Source organism: Vanellus vanellus, assembly GCF_965231255.1.
Source record: "Vanellus vanellus genome assembly, chromosome: 3".
Lineage (NCBI taxonomy): Eukaryota > Metazoa > Chordata > Aves > Charadriiformes > Charadriidae > Vanellus > Vanellus vanellus.
In genome coordinates this window covers 107,927,643-107,942,865 of record NC_138907.1, presented here as the reverse complement: position 1 = coordinate 107,942,865, position 15,223 = coordinate 107,927,643, and the positions used below count along the sequence as shown (strand labels likewise).

At 41.0% G+C, this 15,223-nt stretch overlaps 1 protein-coding gene across 1 annotated transcript in view; it reads right to left on the bottom strand.

Annotated features, from left to right (window-relative positions):
* SNTG2 (syntrophin gamma 2) overlaps positions 1-14,921 on the bottom strand; it is a gene marked incomplete at both ends in the record, with an annotated part of 319,669 nt that extends 304,748 nt beyond the window's left edge. The window contains one exon of the mRNA XM_082481246.1: positions 14,850-14,921. Within this exon, the coding sequence (XP_082337372.1) occupies positions 14,850-14,921 (72 nt within the window). The remainder of the gene's footprint in view (positions 1-14,849) is intronic.
* Between the last annotated feature and the right edge of the window lie 302 nt (positions 14,922-15,223).

Genomic DNA, 15,223 nt, shown 5'->3' with positions numbered 1-15,223 from the left:
ACAGACACAGGGGAGAAGAAAGAAAAACAATAACACCAGTAAAGGAATATAAGAACACGATTACAGTACCACTGCGCAGCAGGCCGACCGGACTTGCACCACCGCAGCCCACCCCCGAGTGGCGACTGACTCCCACTCCCCGGCTAGCGCCTCTTATAGCTGGGCACGGGTCACGTGGTATGGAATACTTGCCTCCCCTGCCGGCTCCTTGGGGAAATTAACCCCATCCTTGCCGGAACCAGGACAGTCAATCATCTATTTCATGCTCTAGTATCTGTAATTATAAGTACTTCATGAGATACATCTACAGTAATCCTGCTCGATCCAGCATATTGACCAGACCACAGTTGGAGTCCCATAAACAATTTTTACAGACAGATATGGGTGAACTGAAAAAAATCAACAGGAAAGAAAATGCATGATTCAAAGAGTTGGGATTGATGCTGCTTACGCTACAGAAGATATATTAACAGTCTTCAGATACACAGAAAGCTGCTGCAAAGAGCAAATGTCCTACTGCAAAGACCAGATTAAGTAACAGCAGATTTCAACTGCAGGGAAAAAAAAAAAAAAAAAAAAAAAAGAGTGAAGCCAAAAGAGTGAAGAAATGCAGATAAATCAACTCAATCTGATCCTGACCAACTTGGATCTCCAAGTGCCAGGGAGCAGCGAGAGTGGGCTGCTCCACCAGGGAAGGTAAGCAGGGAGCTCAGGGTAGTCATGAAGCAGGCAGGGGCAGTGTCCTTACCCAGCAGGAGCACAGTCCCACAGTAAGCAAGCAGGAAAAGTAGAGCAAAATGCCAGCCAAAGTACAATACCAAACCTGAAAAAATAGCGAAGAATGTTTATAAACAGACACAGGCAATGCACGAAGAAGAGACATATATTCTCCTTAAACCTGATTAAATCATAAAAGTTCTTTCTCCTGCCATTTGGTTGATCCATAATGAGAAAACTTCGTGTCAAATACTCACTTCTCTTCACTACCACTGTAATAAAATTGTTTGCAGACTAACAGTCAAGATACTAGCAAGACCTGGCAACTTGCAACAGGAACTGAGAATAACCAGGAATTAAGTCATTAGGGCACTGGGAACCACACCCTCATTTATATATTGCTTTTTGTAGGCAGAAAAAGCCATACGTTATTGCTAGGTTCCTCTTGTTCAGGGGTGCTTTAAACCAGAATTAAAGCACCTGAAATATTCTTTTCAAAATATTTTTTTAACTCTAATATCCTCCCAATCTTTAGTTTATTTCCTAACTTCTCCTGATGAATTAACAAGAAGAATAACTTCCCCTAGCAAAAAAGAGGGTGTTTGGTGTGTCTCAAAAAATACCCATGTCTACTGCCTGGAATTTTCTTCACCAATCTGTTCTGCCTCACTTCTAAAAAGAACCAAGTAATGATGAGTACTCTGTAGTCCATGAAGAAGAGCAAAACATGCAGCAGAAGTTCTTTCCTCTACAGAATTCCTCAGTTTGTGCAACTAAGGGAATTTGCAAATTGAGGGAATATTTTCCATCTTACTTCTCATAGCACATTTTAGAATAATACTCCAAATCACATACTCTCAAATGTAATAAAATTGGGAAGGAGTAGTAAGGATGAGGAAGAGGGAGCCGTCAACAGTGGGTGGATGGGATCCACCCAAGGGTACTGAAGGAGCTGGCGGATGTGCCCACCAAGCCACTTTCCATCATTCATTATCAGTCCTGGCTAACCGAGGAGGTTAGCGAATGTTACATCCATTTACAAGAAGGGCCACAAGGAGGATCTGGGAAATTACAGGCCTGTCAGTCTGACCTCAGTGCCAGGGTAGGTTATGAAGCAGATCATCTTGAGTGCCATCACAAGGGACATACAGGACAACCAGGTGATCAGGCCCAGTCAGCATGGGTTTATGAAAGGCAGAGCCTGCTTGACTAACCTGATGTCCTTCTATGACAAGGTGACCCACTTAGTGGATGAGGGAAAAGCTGTGGACGTTGTTTACCTGGACTTCAGTAAAGACTTTGACAACATTTCCCACAGCATCCCCCTGGAGAAACTGGCTGCTCATGGCTTGGATGGGTGTACACCTCACTGGGTAAAAAACTGGCTGGACGGCCAGGCCCAAAGAGCTGTGGTGAATGGAGTTAAATCCAGTTGGCAGCCAGTCACAAGTGGTGTTCCCCAGGGCTCAGTATTGGGGCCAGTTCTCTTTAATAACTTTACCAACAATCTTACCAACATAGGATATACCTTTCGTGCACTTCAAACCACTTTACAACACATGGCAATGAATACGGATGATAACGAGATTCATCTGAAAACCATGTGCCCAGTCCAAAATAAAATATTAATGCATGTGTCCTAGGATGAAATAAAGACTCTTTGGAATGGAATATTTTCAATCACCATTTTATGCTCTGTTCTGCAAGCCAGAGTATATAAATATTTGTTTTGAAAAAAACAAGTCCTTTACTCAGCTCACTGGTGGTAAATTCCCCTGAATCAAGGGTCAGCAAGTCTCAAACACTTCTGAGCAGAGCAGGTTAATATCAATGACAAACGGGACAGCTACAGCAAAGCTACAGCGAAGAGGACAAGTCTAAGTGGTAGTATCTATACTAGCAAATAAAGCAGCTGAGGGCCTGGAGGTCAGCTAGCACAACTCACAGCAGTGAATCTAAGTGCTTTTGCCCTCCCTGAAGACATGAACCGCAATCGTGCTGCCCACAGGAACAGTCCCAAGTCACAGTATGGATAGTCTGTGAGGCTACTAATTAGCTTAGGATAAAATTATGCTGAGGAAAACGCTAACCGTTATACAGTGTGACCAAATGCATTTTAGTGCTTGGATATATGCCGTGGCCGCCCTAGTGTAGTTGGTAGCCAGTAATTCCCACATACTGAAGGTAAAGGATACCAAAACCTATCTTCAGAAGGGTACAATCTGAATAGAGTATTATTCTGCTTCTACAGCAGTTACTTGACCACATCCAACAAAATTACCAGACTTCGAGGTATGTACCTCTAAATCACTGGTTACCCTGTACCACCAGTGGAGAGACTGGAAGACTATTAAGTCTTGAAAAAACTAATACAAGTTGTTATGTTCCAGTTAAATGAAACAGTCATAAAAAGTATCTGTAGAGCTTATTAGTGAAACCACCTTAATTTCACATACGAACATGAAATTAGTTCCACAAGATATCTGATCTGTAAATATCAAGCAAGCTGATGAGAGACTATTTAGATTGCAATTTACAATTAGCGTATCTAGTTTTTTATTCTGTGCAATGTCAAGACAACAATTTTCCATTATATATATAGAGAGAGAGAGAACATAGACTACTGCTTGGATTGCCTTTTAAGTCACATCCAATTAAATATAAGATAGAGAATTAGCTCTTGGTGAGCAGAAGCCCTCTTTATGAAACATCAACACCACAAATAAAAGCAGAGATTATAGTCAGACAAGTCAGTTAGAATCATAGAATAGTTTGGGTTGGAAGAGACCTTTAAAGGTCACCTAGTCCAACCCCCCTGCAATAAGCAGGGACATCTTCAACTAGATCAGGTTGCTCAGAGACCTGTCCAACCTGGCCTTCCATTTTTCCAGGGATGGGGCACCTACTACATCTCTGGGTAGCCTGTGCCAGTGTTTCACAACCCTCATTGTAAAAAAATAAAAATTATTCCTTGTATCTTGCCTAAATCTCCCCTCTTCCAGTTTAAAAGCATTACCCCTTGTCCTGTCACAATAGGCCCTACTAAAAGGTCTGTACCCATCTTCCTTATAAGCCCCCTCTAAGTACTGGAAGGTAGCTATAACGTGTCCCTGGAGCCTCTCTTCTCCAGGTTGAACAACCCCAGCTCTCTCAGCCTGTCCTCATAGGAGAGGTGCTCCAGCCCTCTGATCATCTTCATGGCCTTCCTCTGGACCTGCTCCAACAGGCCCATGTCCTTCTTATGTTGGAGACTCCAGAGCTGGACGCAGTACTCCAGGTGGGTTCTCATGAGAGCAGAGTAGAGGGGCAGAATTGCGTCCCTTTACCTGCTGGCCACGCTTCTTTTGATCCAGCCAAGGATACAGTTGGCATTCTGGGCTGAAAGTGCACATTGCCTGCTCATGTTGAGCTTTTCATCAACCAAAACCCCCAAGTCTTTCTTGGCAGGGCTGCTCTCAATCTCTTCATCCCACAGCCTATATCAATACCCGGGGTTGCCCCAACCCAGGTGCAGGACCTTGCATTTGGCCTTGTTGAACCTCATGAGGTTCACACAGGCCCACTTCTCAAACCTGTCCAGGTCCCTCTGGATGACAGCTACAGAGAAACACTATTCTTATCCCTAAATAATGTTCCCTAATCTTTCATTTTGGAGAATGTTCTGATAATTTACACACAAAAGATCCCTTCTCCCTAGGACAAGAGTTTTTCAATTTATAATGATAATACTCTCTTGGCTGGCCTCTGTTAGTTTCACAGAAATACTTTAAAAATAACGATGCGCTACGAAACAATCTAATTTTACCACGTATAAATTCCATCCAAAAGGAATACATAGAACTGTGCCATGTTCACCTCACACCTCAATGCCGTAAACCATGGAAATAGGCTGGTGGGTTTGGTTTAGTTTTATTTATCTTACTTCTGCTAGGTATGCTGGGCTAAGTCGTAACTTTTGTCAGGCAGCATAGTCTGGAGCTAATTTTCAAAATATAAAAATATTTTTATAGTTCTCACAGAGCAGACAGCCCTTACACTAACTGCTTAAAAAATATACATGAAGCACACTTCACACTTGGCAATGAATCACATGTTGGACCAATAAAGGGGAAATTTTATAAATTTTAAAAGATGAAGTTTTCATTTTATGCTATAAACTGATGAAGGAAGATGTTTTTGTGGAACAGAATTAGATTGACCCTGGTCAGATTAAAATGACACTAGAATTATGAGAATTACAGAGTAAACTCAAGCAGGTTTACTACATTTGATTATATTTAGTTATGAAAACTACAGCCAATAGACATTAAGTTAACCTTACTGACATTCATGAGTCTGTCAAACTGTTGAAAGCTGAAAAGAAGAAACAGAGACAGCAGAGACTAAAGTATGGACTTTCCCTACTACACACAGATACAAGTCACCCAGAAAAAGCAACCCAGTGCTCCCTGAGGTCTCAGTAACACCTGCCTGCCTACTCACTCCTTTCACATCGGTTCCCTTTAATAACTACCCTATAATGTTTCTGTTCTTGAAGAAAAAAAGTTCTCCTCTCTTCATCTTTTTTTTACTTTTTGTAAACTAGTGTAATAAACTATGAAATGGAGCATCTACAAAGAGCACATGTTCAGCTAATGAGAAACCCTGAAAATCTTTTTTTAAGGGGTAAAGCAAGGATTATAAAGAAAAAGCAGAAACGAGTGAAGTACAGAAATAGAGGGGTACATAAGCACAACAGCACATCTGTAAAAGATTACCTATTCTTTCCTCTTTCCTGACATGCGAAAGAATTATTCTTGAGGGTATTAGTCACAGATGGTTCCAACTGCTACAGGATTGCCCTTGGTAAGAATTACAAATCTGATTTTTGTTTTCTTACTCTAAAGGTTCAATTGCAGGTAGTAAAAGTCGGTAGAAGGAAGCTTTCTTCCAAGCTGCAGTTTATATTGTCTGACTGTCATAAAAAACAGAAAGCTCTTTGAGGTTGTGTGTGCAAACCAGATCTAAACAATTTGATTTCATTAATTCTCACTAGTAGGTTGCTGTGGTAGCATTTTGACAATTAGCCTGGAGACTGGCTTCCTGGACATCCTATCTTCAGGAGTACCCACATATTCCTAAACTGGGTATGCTTAAAGCAGACTGCTTTCTTGTTGGAATCAGTATGTTTCCTGAAAGGACTGCTTTTGAAAGTCCTTTGAGACCAACGCATCTCCAACCTGTATTGCTTAAACTGAGTAGTGACTGCCATGCTTTTGTTAATGTCCCATTTAACAAAGAAAAAAAACACAGCTCTTAAACTTCTAGAAGTCTAATTTAAATGAAGTAATTAATTTTTGTAAATGGAAGGTACACTGGATAGATTTAAGCCTCATTTTCTGAAACTTTATAAGTAAAAATAAGGGTGATACATATCAAATTTCACTTGATTGGGAATAAAGATGTATAACTATAAACAGTGAATAAAGTGGCCCATATCAAATTTCTGCCATCCTTCCCTTAGAGGTGACACTATGTAGCAAATTAGTAATTCAAACTTCAACTGGTATCAGTTGGTAATTTTGGCTATGGTAGATTTCAGTAATTTTCTAATGTAAAATGAGTATGAAGTTTGTGTTAAGTATACTAAGGAAACTGGAGGTTTGTGTGGAGTTAGATACAGTGGGTTGAAGTGTATCTATGACCAATACGTTAGCTGAAGACTGAGGTGGTCTTCACTTTGAAGGTCTTCATGTGATAACCTTGGAGGATATATAATTTCTATAGGCAGTACAAATAAAAACTTTTTGCCTTATGAATTGTAAATATAACCATAACCCATTCTGTGATTATCACTTGGAAGAAGTATCATATAATCAGCCCATGTATAATAAAGTTATTGTCAGAAAATAGTGTCTTCCCCTCCCCCCCTTTTTTTCACATATTACAAGTACAGATACATACAGGTATGCACACTTGTTCCAGTAGAATCAAAGATTCCTTTAATGATCACAAAATCCTGAATAACAGGCTTGGAAATTTTAGTACAGTACGGTTACTCTTCAAAGAATATTAAAAAGTCTAATCCTTTTATGTAACGTCATTTTTCTCTTATTATTTAAAAAAGACTTCTGTTTAGCACATCCAGCATATGCACCATATGACGCACCAGATGCCTTAGTAATTAATTCATCTTTTAAATGAAAAGCACAATAAATAGTTGCATAAAACAGTGTGTTGATACAAGTGATAACTACACCGACAATTGAAAACTAGAAAAGGAAAGGATTTTATAAAAAGCAATAGCTACATCACAAAACAAGACTGTCAGACTGAACTGGCAACATATGCCTACTTATGCTTCAACTGTATTCTGAAAATGAGCACACAGCACAGATTACTGTATACCCTTATATTGCCATTCTGTCAGGGCTCGTGAAGGGTGGCAGAAGAACATCTAAATCTTACATTTACAAAAATGCTGCATAAGACAGAAGGATATGTGAAAAAAAAAAAAAAAAAAAAAAAGAGGAAAAGACACATCATATAAAATTGATTGTAATGCCTGCCTGAAGATAGGAGAATATTTTATTAGTACAGAAGAAGATTGCATTTTGTTAACACAACACCACCGATGAGTAATTCCTTAAGCCTTTCTAAAAACATGACTTAATACTTTTAGATGGGATTTGTATGGAAAGACATGTGCCTATGAACTTCCTTGCAGTATCTACGTCTTAGCTGCAGCCAGTGAAACAAATGAAAAATCTATCTCCTTGCCTGTTGATTGAACAAGCTTTGCTGGAGAGGAAGCATGCTTGTGTGCTTGTGACAAACAGTTTTCAAATATGGATGCGTCCTCATGATATCCAACATGAGATCAATTCTTCTAACGTTTTCCTCCAATAAACTTAACAGGTTTACATTTACTTAGAGGAAAAAGACAGTTTCTACAGAGGAAATAAAATAAACATTCATTACTATCTCCCGCATTATTTAGCACTGTTCAATGTGTATGCTCGTTCTTCTGTATTTTTCTGTTACATATTAGTTATTATGTAAGCTATATAATATATCCATATTCTCGGTGATGCTAAATATACTATTACTTAGTTACACATGCAGCAGAAGTTAAGTATGCCTGTGCTCCTAAGCTAAATGAATGAGTACTCTCCAAAGAAGTCCGCATCCGTTACTGGATGGGACAGAATAGTGCATGATTTACTCATGTAGAGGAGAAAAAAAAAAAAAAAATTGAGATATGGAAGAAAATTTTAAAACTGAAAAACTTTCTCCATCTAATCTTTGGGCAAGTTTCATCACACATTCAGGAAATGTAAAGTACTGAAAAACAATTTACTCAATCCAAATTAAAAAAACAAACGAACAAAAAAACCCAATCTTAACCCCTCTTTTCTTCAGCTTCTCCACTGGTAAAGTAGGAACAATAATGCTCACCCACATCACACTGTACTCTGAAATTCAATATACTACTTACAGTTCATCCAGTGTACAGATAGATGTTAACAACTTTTAGTAGTAAGAACCAGAATATTAGCACTGAGGAAGCTTTGGCCACCAGCATGCACAGTGCAGCCAACACACTGTATTTCCCCTAGCTATGTGAAAATAGCCCACCACAAAACACAGGCTGAGTGACTCTGAGACCCCTTTTCCATTTGTTGTTAGGCCTCCTGTAGAACTGGGCATAAAAAGGGTATCCCCATCAAAAGGTGCAACCACCAAACTTCCATTTTGTGGCAAGGAAAAATCATCAAGAGCTGACGATAAAGATTTGACACCAAAAGGCTTCGATTCCATATCTGGATAAGACTGTTTCTGTGGTCCTCAACAAAGCAATTAACCCCTCTCTGCTATGCATCTCTGTAAATAAAGTGCAGATGTCAGTACTGCTTTAGACCAAGGAAATGCGATGAGACTCAGCCGCTCAGACTCCAGGAAGTGTGTCTACAGTGTGGATGATAACTGCCTATGAAAAAAGCTACTCCAGATGCAGTTTGCACAGCACATCGCATCACATAAAACTTACCTGTTCAGGGGAAAAGTTTCTCCTTAGATTTTATTCATCTGGTGATTTAGAAGTCTCATATAAACTGTGCAAAGGTAAAACCCCCAAAACAACAAGCACAAACAGTCCTGCAAGTTTGGTATGGTGGAGGGAAGCATTATAAGGCTAACGGTTTTACGATATCATACAGTAAATGATACATACAGAAATTTATGATATCATACAGTAAAGAGGCATGTACTATGCCTCTTTAAATACGGTACAAAACAACTGAGGTTTTTCATCAATTTCCTTGCCCAGAACTTCTCTAAATATTACAAAAGCATTTTGTCCCTACTACAATCTGAACTTCACAAGGAGATGATAAATGAGATAATATTGATTAGATTTTGCTAAAGGGTTCCAGCTCTTCAAGGTTATATCCTTTAGAGAGTTTGTAAATCTCATTACAGAAATCTGCCTGCTGATATACGTAAATAAAGAGTGGCAGAAGGGTTCCAGCATGACACGTCACACTGGAATCACACTGTTCTTCAGACAGAAAGTTCAGACAAGCAGGTACAGGAGTTCAAAATGGAAGAATCAACCTGCCTTTTTCAAAGAAAGCAGAACAAAAAAGATTTAGATCATATCTGTATTAAATGAGTGTTACTGACAAAGGGTGTTTGGAGTGAAGCGCAATCTTGGGCCTCCGTTGCCTTTAGCTGTCAGCTTCGTCTGTAATATGAAGGATGAGCAAATCCACTAAGTTGTTCCAAGTACTTCACTTTAACATGCAGTTTTTAAAGTAAATGAATCTTAACTTCAGATGAAAGTCAGCATCAGCCTTTCTCTGCTATTTTTTTTTTTGGGGGGGGGGGGGGGCAGGGGAACAGGGAATGAGGTACATGAAACAGCATGCAAATAAGCAAGTACAATAATCTGCTAAATTCCCTTGAGTTATGTATTCATTCTTAACTAATGGAGGAAAAGAAGAGGCACTTTTACTAGACATCTGCTTTTTGAAAACTGTCATTGCTTAGGATTTCTCTCTGAGACATCACGGGGCGGGGAGGGGGGGAGAAGGAAGAGTAATGCTTAAAAGGACCAGGTACCCTTTTGTGCTGGTGGACAGAAGGCTGTACAGTCGCCAGTGCACGCAGCCAGCCATGAAGGCGAACAGCATCAGCAATGACAGAGACATGATCCACATAACCATTTCTCTTTATTTGGCAGTCATTAGACTGCATCTAGTTTTGGGCCCTGCAATACAAGAAACACATGGACAAACGGGAGCAAGTCCAATGGATGCCCACCAAAATGGTCAGGGGGCTGAAGCACTTCCCCTGTGAGGAGAGGCTGAATAAGCTGGGCTTGCCTGAACCTAAAGAAGAAGTGGCTTTTGGGGGAAACTAATAGCAGCCCCCCACTTCCCTGTGGAAACAACCCAGCAAAGAGTAGGTTGCCCAGAGAGGCTGTGCAGTCTCCATCCTTGGAGGTTTTAAAGATGCAATGGGAAAAGCCCTGAGCAACTCAGTCTGAATTCAACACAGTCACTGCCTTCAGAAGGTTAGCCTCATGGACCTCCCAAGGTCCCCTTCAACTTGAATGAGTCTGATTTGTGTTTGCTGCCTCTATTATCGTGGTGCCACTGACAAGCAATATTAGGTGTCAGTGTTGTAGGAACACAGTCATGCCCTGTTCCTTCTGTTGAGCTCCGCTACCATTTCTATTCTCTGCAGTTTCTGCATTCCCAAGTGAAAGTGATTCTATTTATATTCATCTCATGGAATGTTTAAAACATCAGAAAAAAAATTGCTTACAATATGAAACACAGATCTGAGGTGTAAAAAGAATACCAATGCTGTTCTTTTTCTGAGATCAGACACTGTTTTTCAGAACAGTAGGTGGGCACAAGTCTTATTTCCATTAAGATGTTAAAGCCATAAGCTTAAATATGTTTTTATCAGTTTGATAACTGTTTTCATGGAGATATATACAGGTAGAAGCAGGATTCAAATTTAGTTTGTGACAGCAGGGAAGCCAAGTGAAGAAACGTGTAACATTTGCATACTCTGATATTTAGGAAGTGCTTGGTACATTTCTTCAATAGGATCTCGAAACTATTAATTTAACAGATTTTTAGGGGGAAAAATCATCTTCCCCAATTACTGGGAAGTCAACAAAATTTGCAATGGAAGGTAATTATTAGGCTACACATAACTGAATACATGGACACCCCCTCCCAATCATGAAGCTCTGACATCTTTTTTCTTGTGTTTTCCATCCCCAAATCAGGAAACAAATTCTGTTTTCTTCACAACAAAAGTTTCTGAAATCAACTTTTGCCCAGCAAGGAATTTTAATAGAAAATGAGTGTGTGGGAGGAAAAGCTTCAGTTAATAAGTATAACCTATTGATTTGTATTGTGGCATAGACAGATCTTGGAAATAATCTTGAAACCCATGCCACCTTAGTGCTGGTAGAACTTTTAATAAAAAACATCCGAAAGTTGAAACTTCTTACAGTCACATACAGTGTGACTGAATGCAGTCTAACCCTAACAAAATACTGGTGTGGAATATTAATGGTAGTCACCTATTTTAGGAAAATGGCAAGATTAAATGTTGACCCTGAATAGACAGGGAAAAGGCAAGACACCGATGTTTGTGGTAACATGACACCTAGTGTTCACTTTCGGGAAGCTTCTATATTGGTGGGTGTCAAATTTTGAAAAAACATCAATGCACCAGGACTTGCTTTCCAAAAAAAAAAAAAAAGTAAATATTTATATTAGCATCTCTATCCAAGTATCTAAATTACATTGATATAGTTGAAAAAAAGAGGAGTAAAGGAACAGAAAAATCAGCATGTGCTGCGTTTCCTCCTCATCTTGAGTACACAATTTGGGTAACTCCAGAAAAGAGCACTATCCACAAATGTTCCACATCATCTTTTTCCTTTGGGTTTCTGCTGAATAAAAAAATTCTACTGATAACTTCCATTCACAGCTACAAAAAAAAGCTATTAGAAAACTGGGTCTACTACATATAACATACACAACAGAAGTTTAAGAGAATAGTCCCTACTCTAAAAAAAAAAAAAAAAAAAAAAAAAAGAATTAATGACAAGGTTTATTTATACATAGCAATGAGGGGTACACTTTTATTTCTTCAGTTAAAATCCTGGCATATCAACAGTATGAGTGACTGTAAGGCTCGCATTCCCTTTCATGCTTCTAGTAACACAATGAAAACCACAGCATCTAATGCACACAAGATCAATGAGAACATAAAATCCACGTAAAATCATGGCACAGGCATTCTAACATCGTGAGTAACGATTTCTAAGGGACTTGACCTCTTGAGTATTTCTGAGGGACAAAGAGGGGAAGAATTTTATGAGAAGTCAGAGCAAAAAGTTCACTACGGATAGAGGAAGCATATGCTGCTTTCTGAAATTAGCTCAGTAAGAACATGTGCCTGATCCCGAATGAAAAAACTGTCAGAAATTACACTAAGAAACTGGCAAAACATTAGAGACAAGGTCTGACTGAAACTTCAGTTCCATAGAACAGAACATAAACAACTGCACTTCAAGAAGTTTATTCTTATTGCAAGAAACATTCTTAAAAGAGCTTGTTAGTTTTAAAATAAAAGCACACAAGACATTAGTATTGTATTTCAAAGCTAGCATGCTGTCTTTAATTTTAAAGTATGCTGTATTACTTTCCAAGGAGTAGAATTTAATTGTTATCCTTCTGAAGAGAAAAAAAAATAATAATACTACATGTACCTTTAAGACTGCCTAGGTACCACGATCCCAAATAATGAATTAGACTCAGCATGCAATATTTAGTAGTTAAATGGTAACTAGCGTTATTATATCTTCTTTCTGAGAAAAATGTGCACAGACACAGTGAATACACCAATATTAAAATACACATTTTTCTTTTAGCAAGGTAAACAGCCTATATTCCAATACTATTAAATAACTCAAGAAAATGCAAGTCAAGCACTTATCCCACTGTTAATTATAAAAGAAATCCTTATTTTTTTAAGATGTTTTGAGCATAATTCTCTGCAGAGGTCTAGTACGTGGCATCTCTGGGGACCCTGGCAGTTATGAACTCACCTAAATAAATATCTGCCATAAGATGTCCCTGTTGAAACCAAAGTCTATACAGCTTTTTTTTTTTTTTTTTTTTTTTTAAGACTATATATACATGCATTCCTTCAATCACAAACATCTATTTAAAATACTCTGGAAAATGAAGCTAAGTTGTTATATGTTTATTGGAAACAGACAGCTTGCCAAAGCTTTACATTCATGGCACTATTTCCCATATAGAGTCCAGGTAAACTATATAGCCACAAGCGTTTAGTTCCTATCACTCTTGTCCAAAAGGTCAGTTCACCATTCATTCAGCATCTAGTTCCACCCCAGGCAGAAGTCCCATGAGTATCAGCAGAAACAGCATGTCCTATTGGCCTTAAATGTATACATTTAACGCAGCTACAAGAATACCAGTCATAAATTTCACCTAATGATAGTGATTATCCCTCACCTTTAATGCTGAAATATTCTGAACTGCCATACAACCTACTCAGCCGTTAGCATTTTAGGTAATTGCTGCACAGATTATTTTTGCAATTCAGGAACAGGTCTTAAAAATTAAGAGCTGCGGAACAGCTTTAAAACACAGAGGATTCTAAAGTAGGTTTAATTCGATTACTTCCTTTTGAATCACAGAAATTCTAAAACCCCAAAGGTTAAACATTGGCATCTCTTCACACATAGTCCAAAGAGGGATGCAAATATACAGTGCGTACATTTCAAAAGCCATATAGGACAAGACAACAGTTTGTTTCCACAGATTCCCATGCAGTTGTCGTACAGGCTTATGATTCCAGGTAGCCTCTACCCGTTCCTCCCACACTTATATCTTCTAAATATTTACTCTCAGTCTTACAATTACAGAGGCTCAAAGCAGTTATAAATTCACTGAGGGGGGGAACACATCTTTAAGTCATACTTCATGCAGCTGAAAGGAGACTCCTTCTGACCACTACTCTAGATAAAACATGAGGAAGAGAACACCGTTTTCCTTTAAAAATTGCAAGGCTGTGGACACAGAAATAGCTTGAAGGACAGTGCAAAAAAAAAAACATAACTAAAGGGCTGTTTATTTTAGCACCAGTAAACTATTTTACAAAAGATGCAACAACTAACTTTTCTGGTGGTGACTGAAAAACACAGCAATTACACTTCAACAAAATAACTTTACGTGCCAAGAAGAGCAGCGCATCAAATCACAGGGCCTGTAATGATTTTAAAAGCTACGCAGGGCATACCTACTACATTTCTTGTAAGTCAGGGACAGCGGAGAACCGCCGTCAGAGGGCATCATTCATAAATGATTTTCCACATACGCTGCCGTGAAGTAGCAAGTTATTTTCCAACTCCCTCACGGGCTCCTCTTAAAAGTGCGTGAGGTGCTAAATCCGTGGAAGTAGCTTTTTTTTTTTTTTTTTTTTTTTTTTTTTCCTGGCCGGCACAGGCTTGCAGCTGGGGTTACAAACCCAACGATGCCACGCTGCCGCCGGCAAACTCGCCCCTCACGCTGCAACCTGTCACGACGGGTTGAAAATCGCGATGACAGCAGCTACAGGCACCCCACCACCACCCTCCCCGACAGAACGGGGGACAAATCCCACCTCACCGCCCTCAGACCGCACCGGTGCCCGCCCGGCTTCTCAACCTTCACCCCCACCCCCCCTCCAGCTCCGCGGCCAGTGTGGGGCTGAGGGGGCGAAGCGCGGGAAGGCGGGCGTCCCGCCTGAGGGAGCTGCGCTAAGCCCGGGCGGCTGTCGCCTCCTCCCTCCGAGAGCCCTTCGGTACCGTGTGGTGCTGGCAGGCCGGGCCGCTGAGGCGGGGGGAAGCGGCGGGAACTACCGTCCCGCCGCTTCCCCCCGCCTCAGCCCGCCTCGGCGGCCCGGCCTTCGCCGCCGGGCTTCCCGCTGCCCTCACACAGGCGCCTCCCTCCCGCCCTCCGGGCAGCGCCGCCGGCGGGACCCTTCCCCACCTACCACCCTCTCCGCGGGAGTTGGTACCGGGACGGGCTGAGGGGAAAGCGGGTACTTGCCCAGGTGGGGACGAGGAGGCTGCCGGGGCGCTCGAGCGGTGCTGGAGGAGGCTCTTTCCCCGCCACGCTCATCTCCTCCCATGCAGCTGGCGTAGTCCCTCTCAGACGGGCGGCTCGGCGGGACGCGGGCGCCTTCAGGCACCGATTCCCAAACGCCCGCCCCTACCGGCAGCGCCGGCGTCCCGGCTCCGCGGGGCAGCTTCGCACCGCACCGTAACCGCGCTCTGCCCCGCGGCCCGGGCGGGGCGGCGGCACCGGCAGGGCGGGCGGGCGGGGGGTGGGACGTTGGCCGGTGGTGGTGGAATTCGGCGGAGGCGCGGAGCCAGGAGGGGAGGGGAAGGCGGGGGGAGTCGAGTCGGCTATTTTAACTTCGC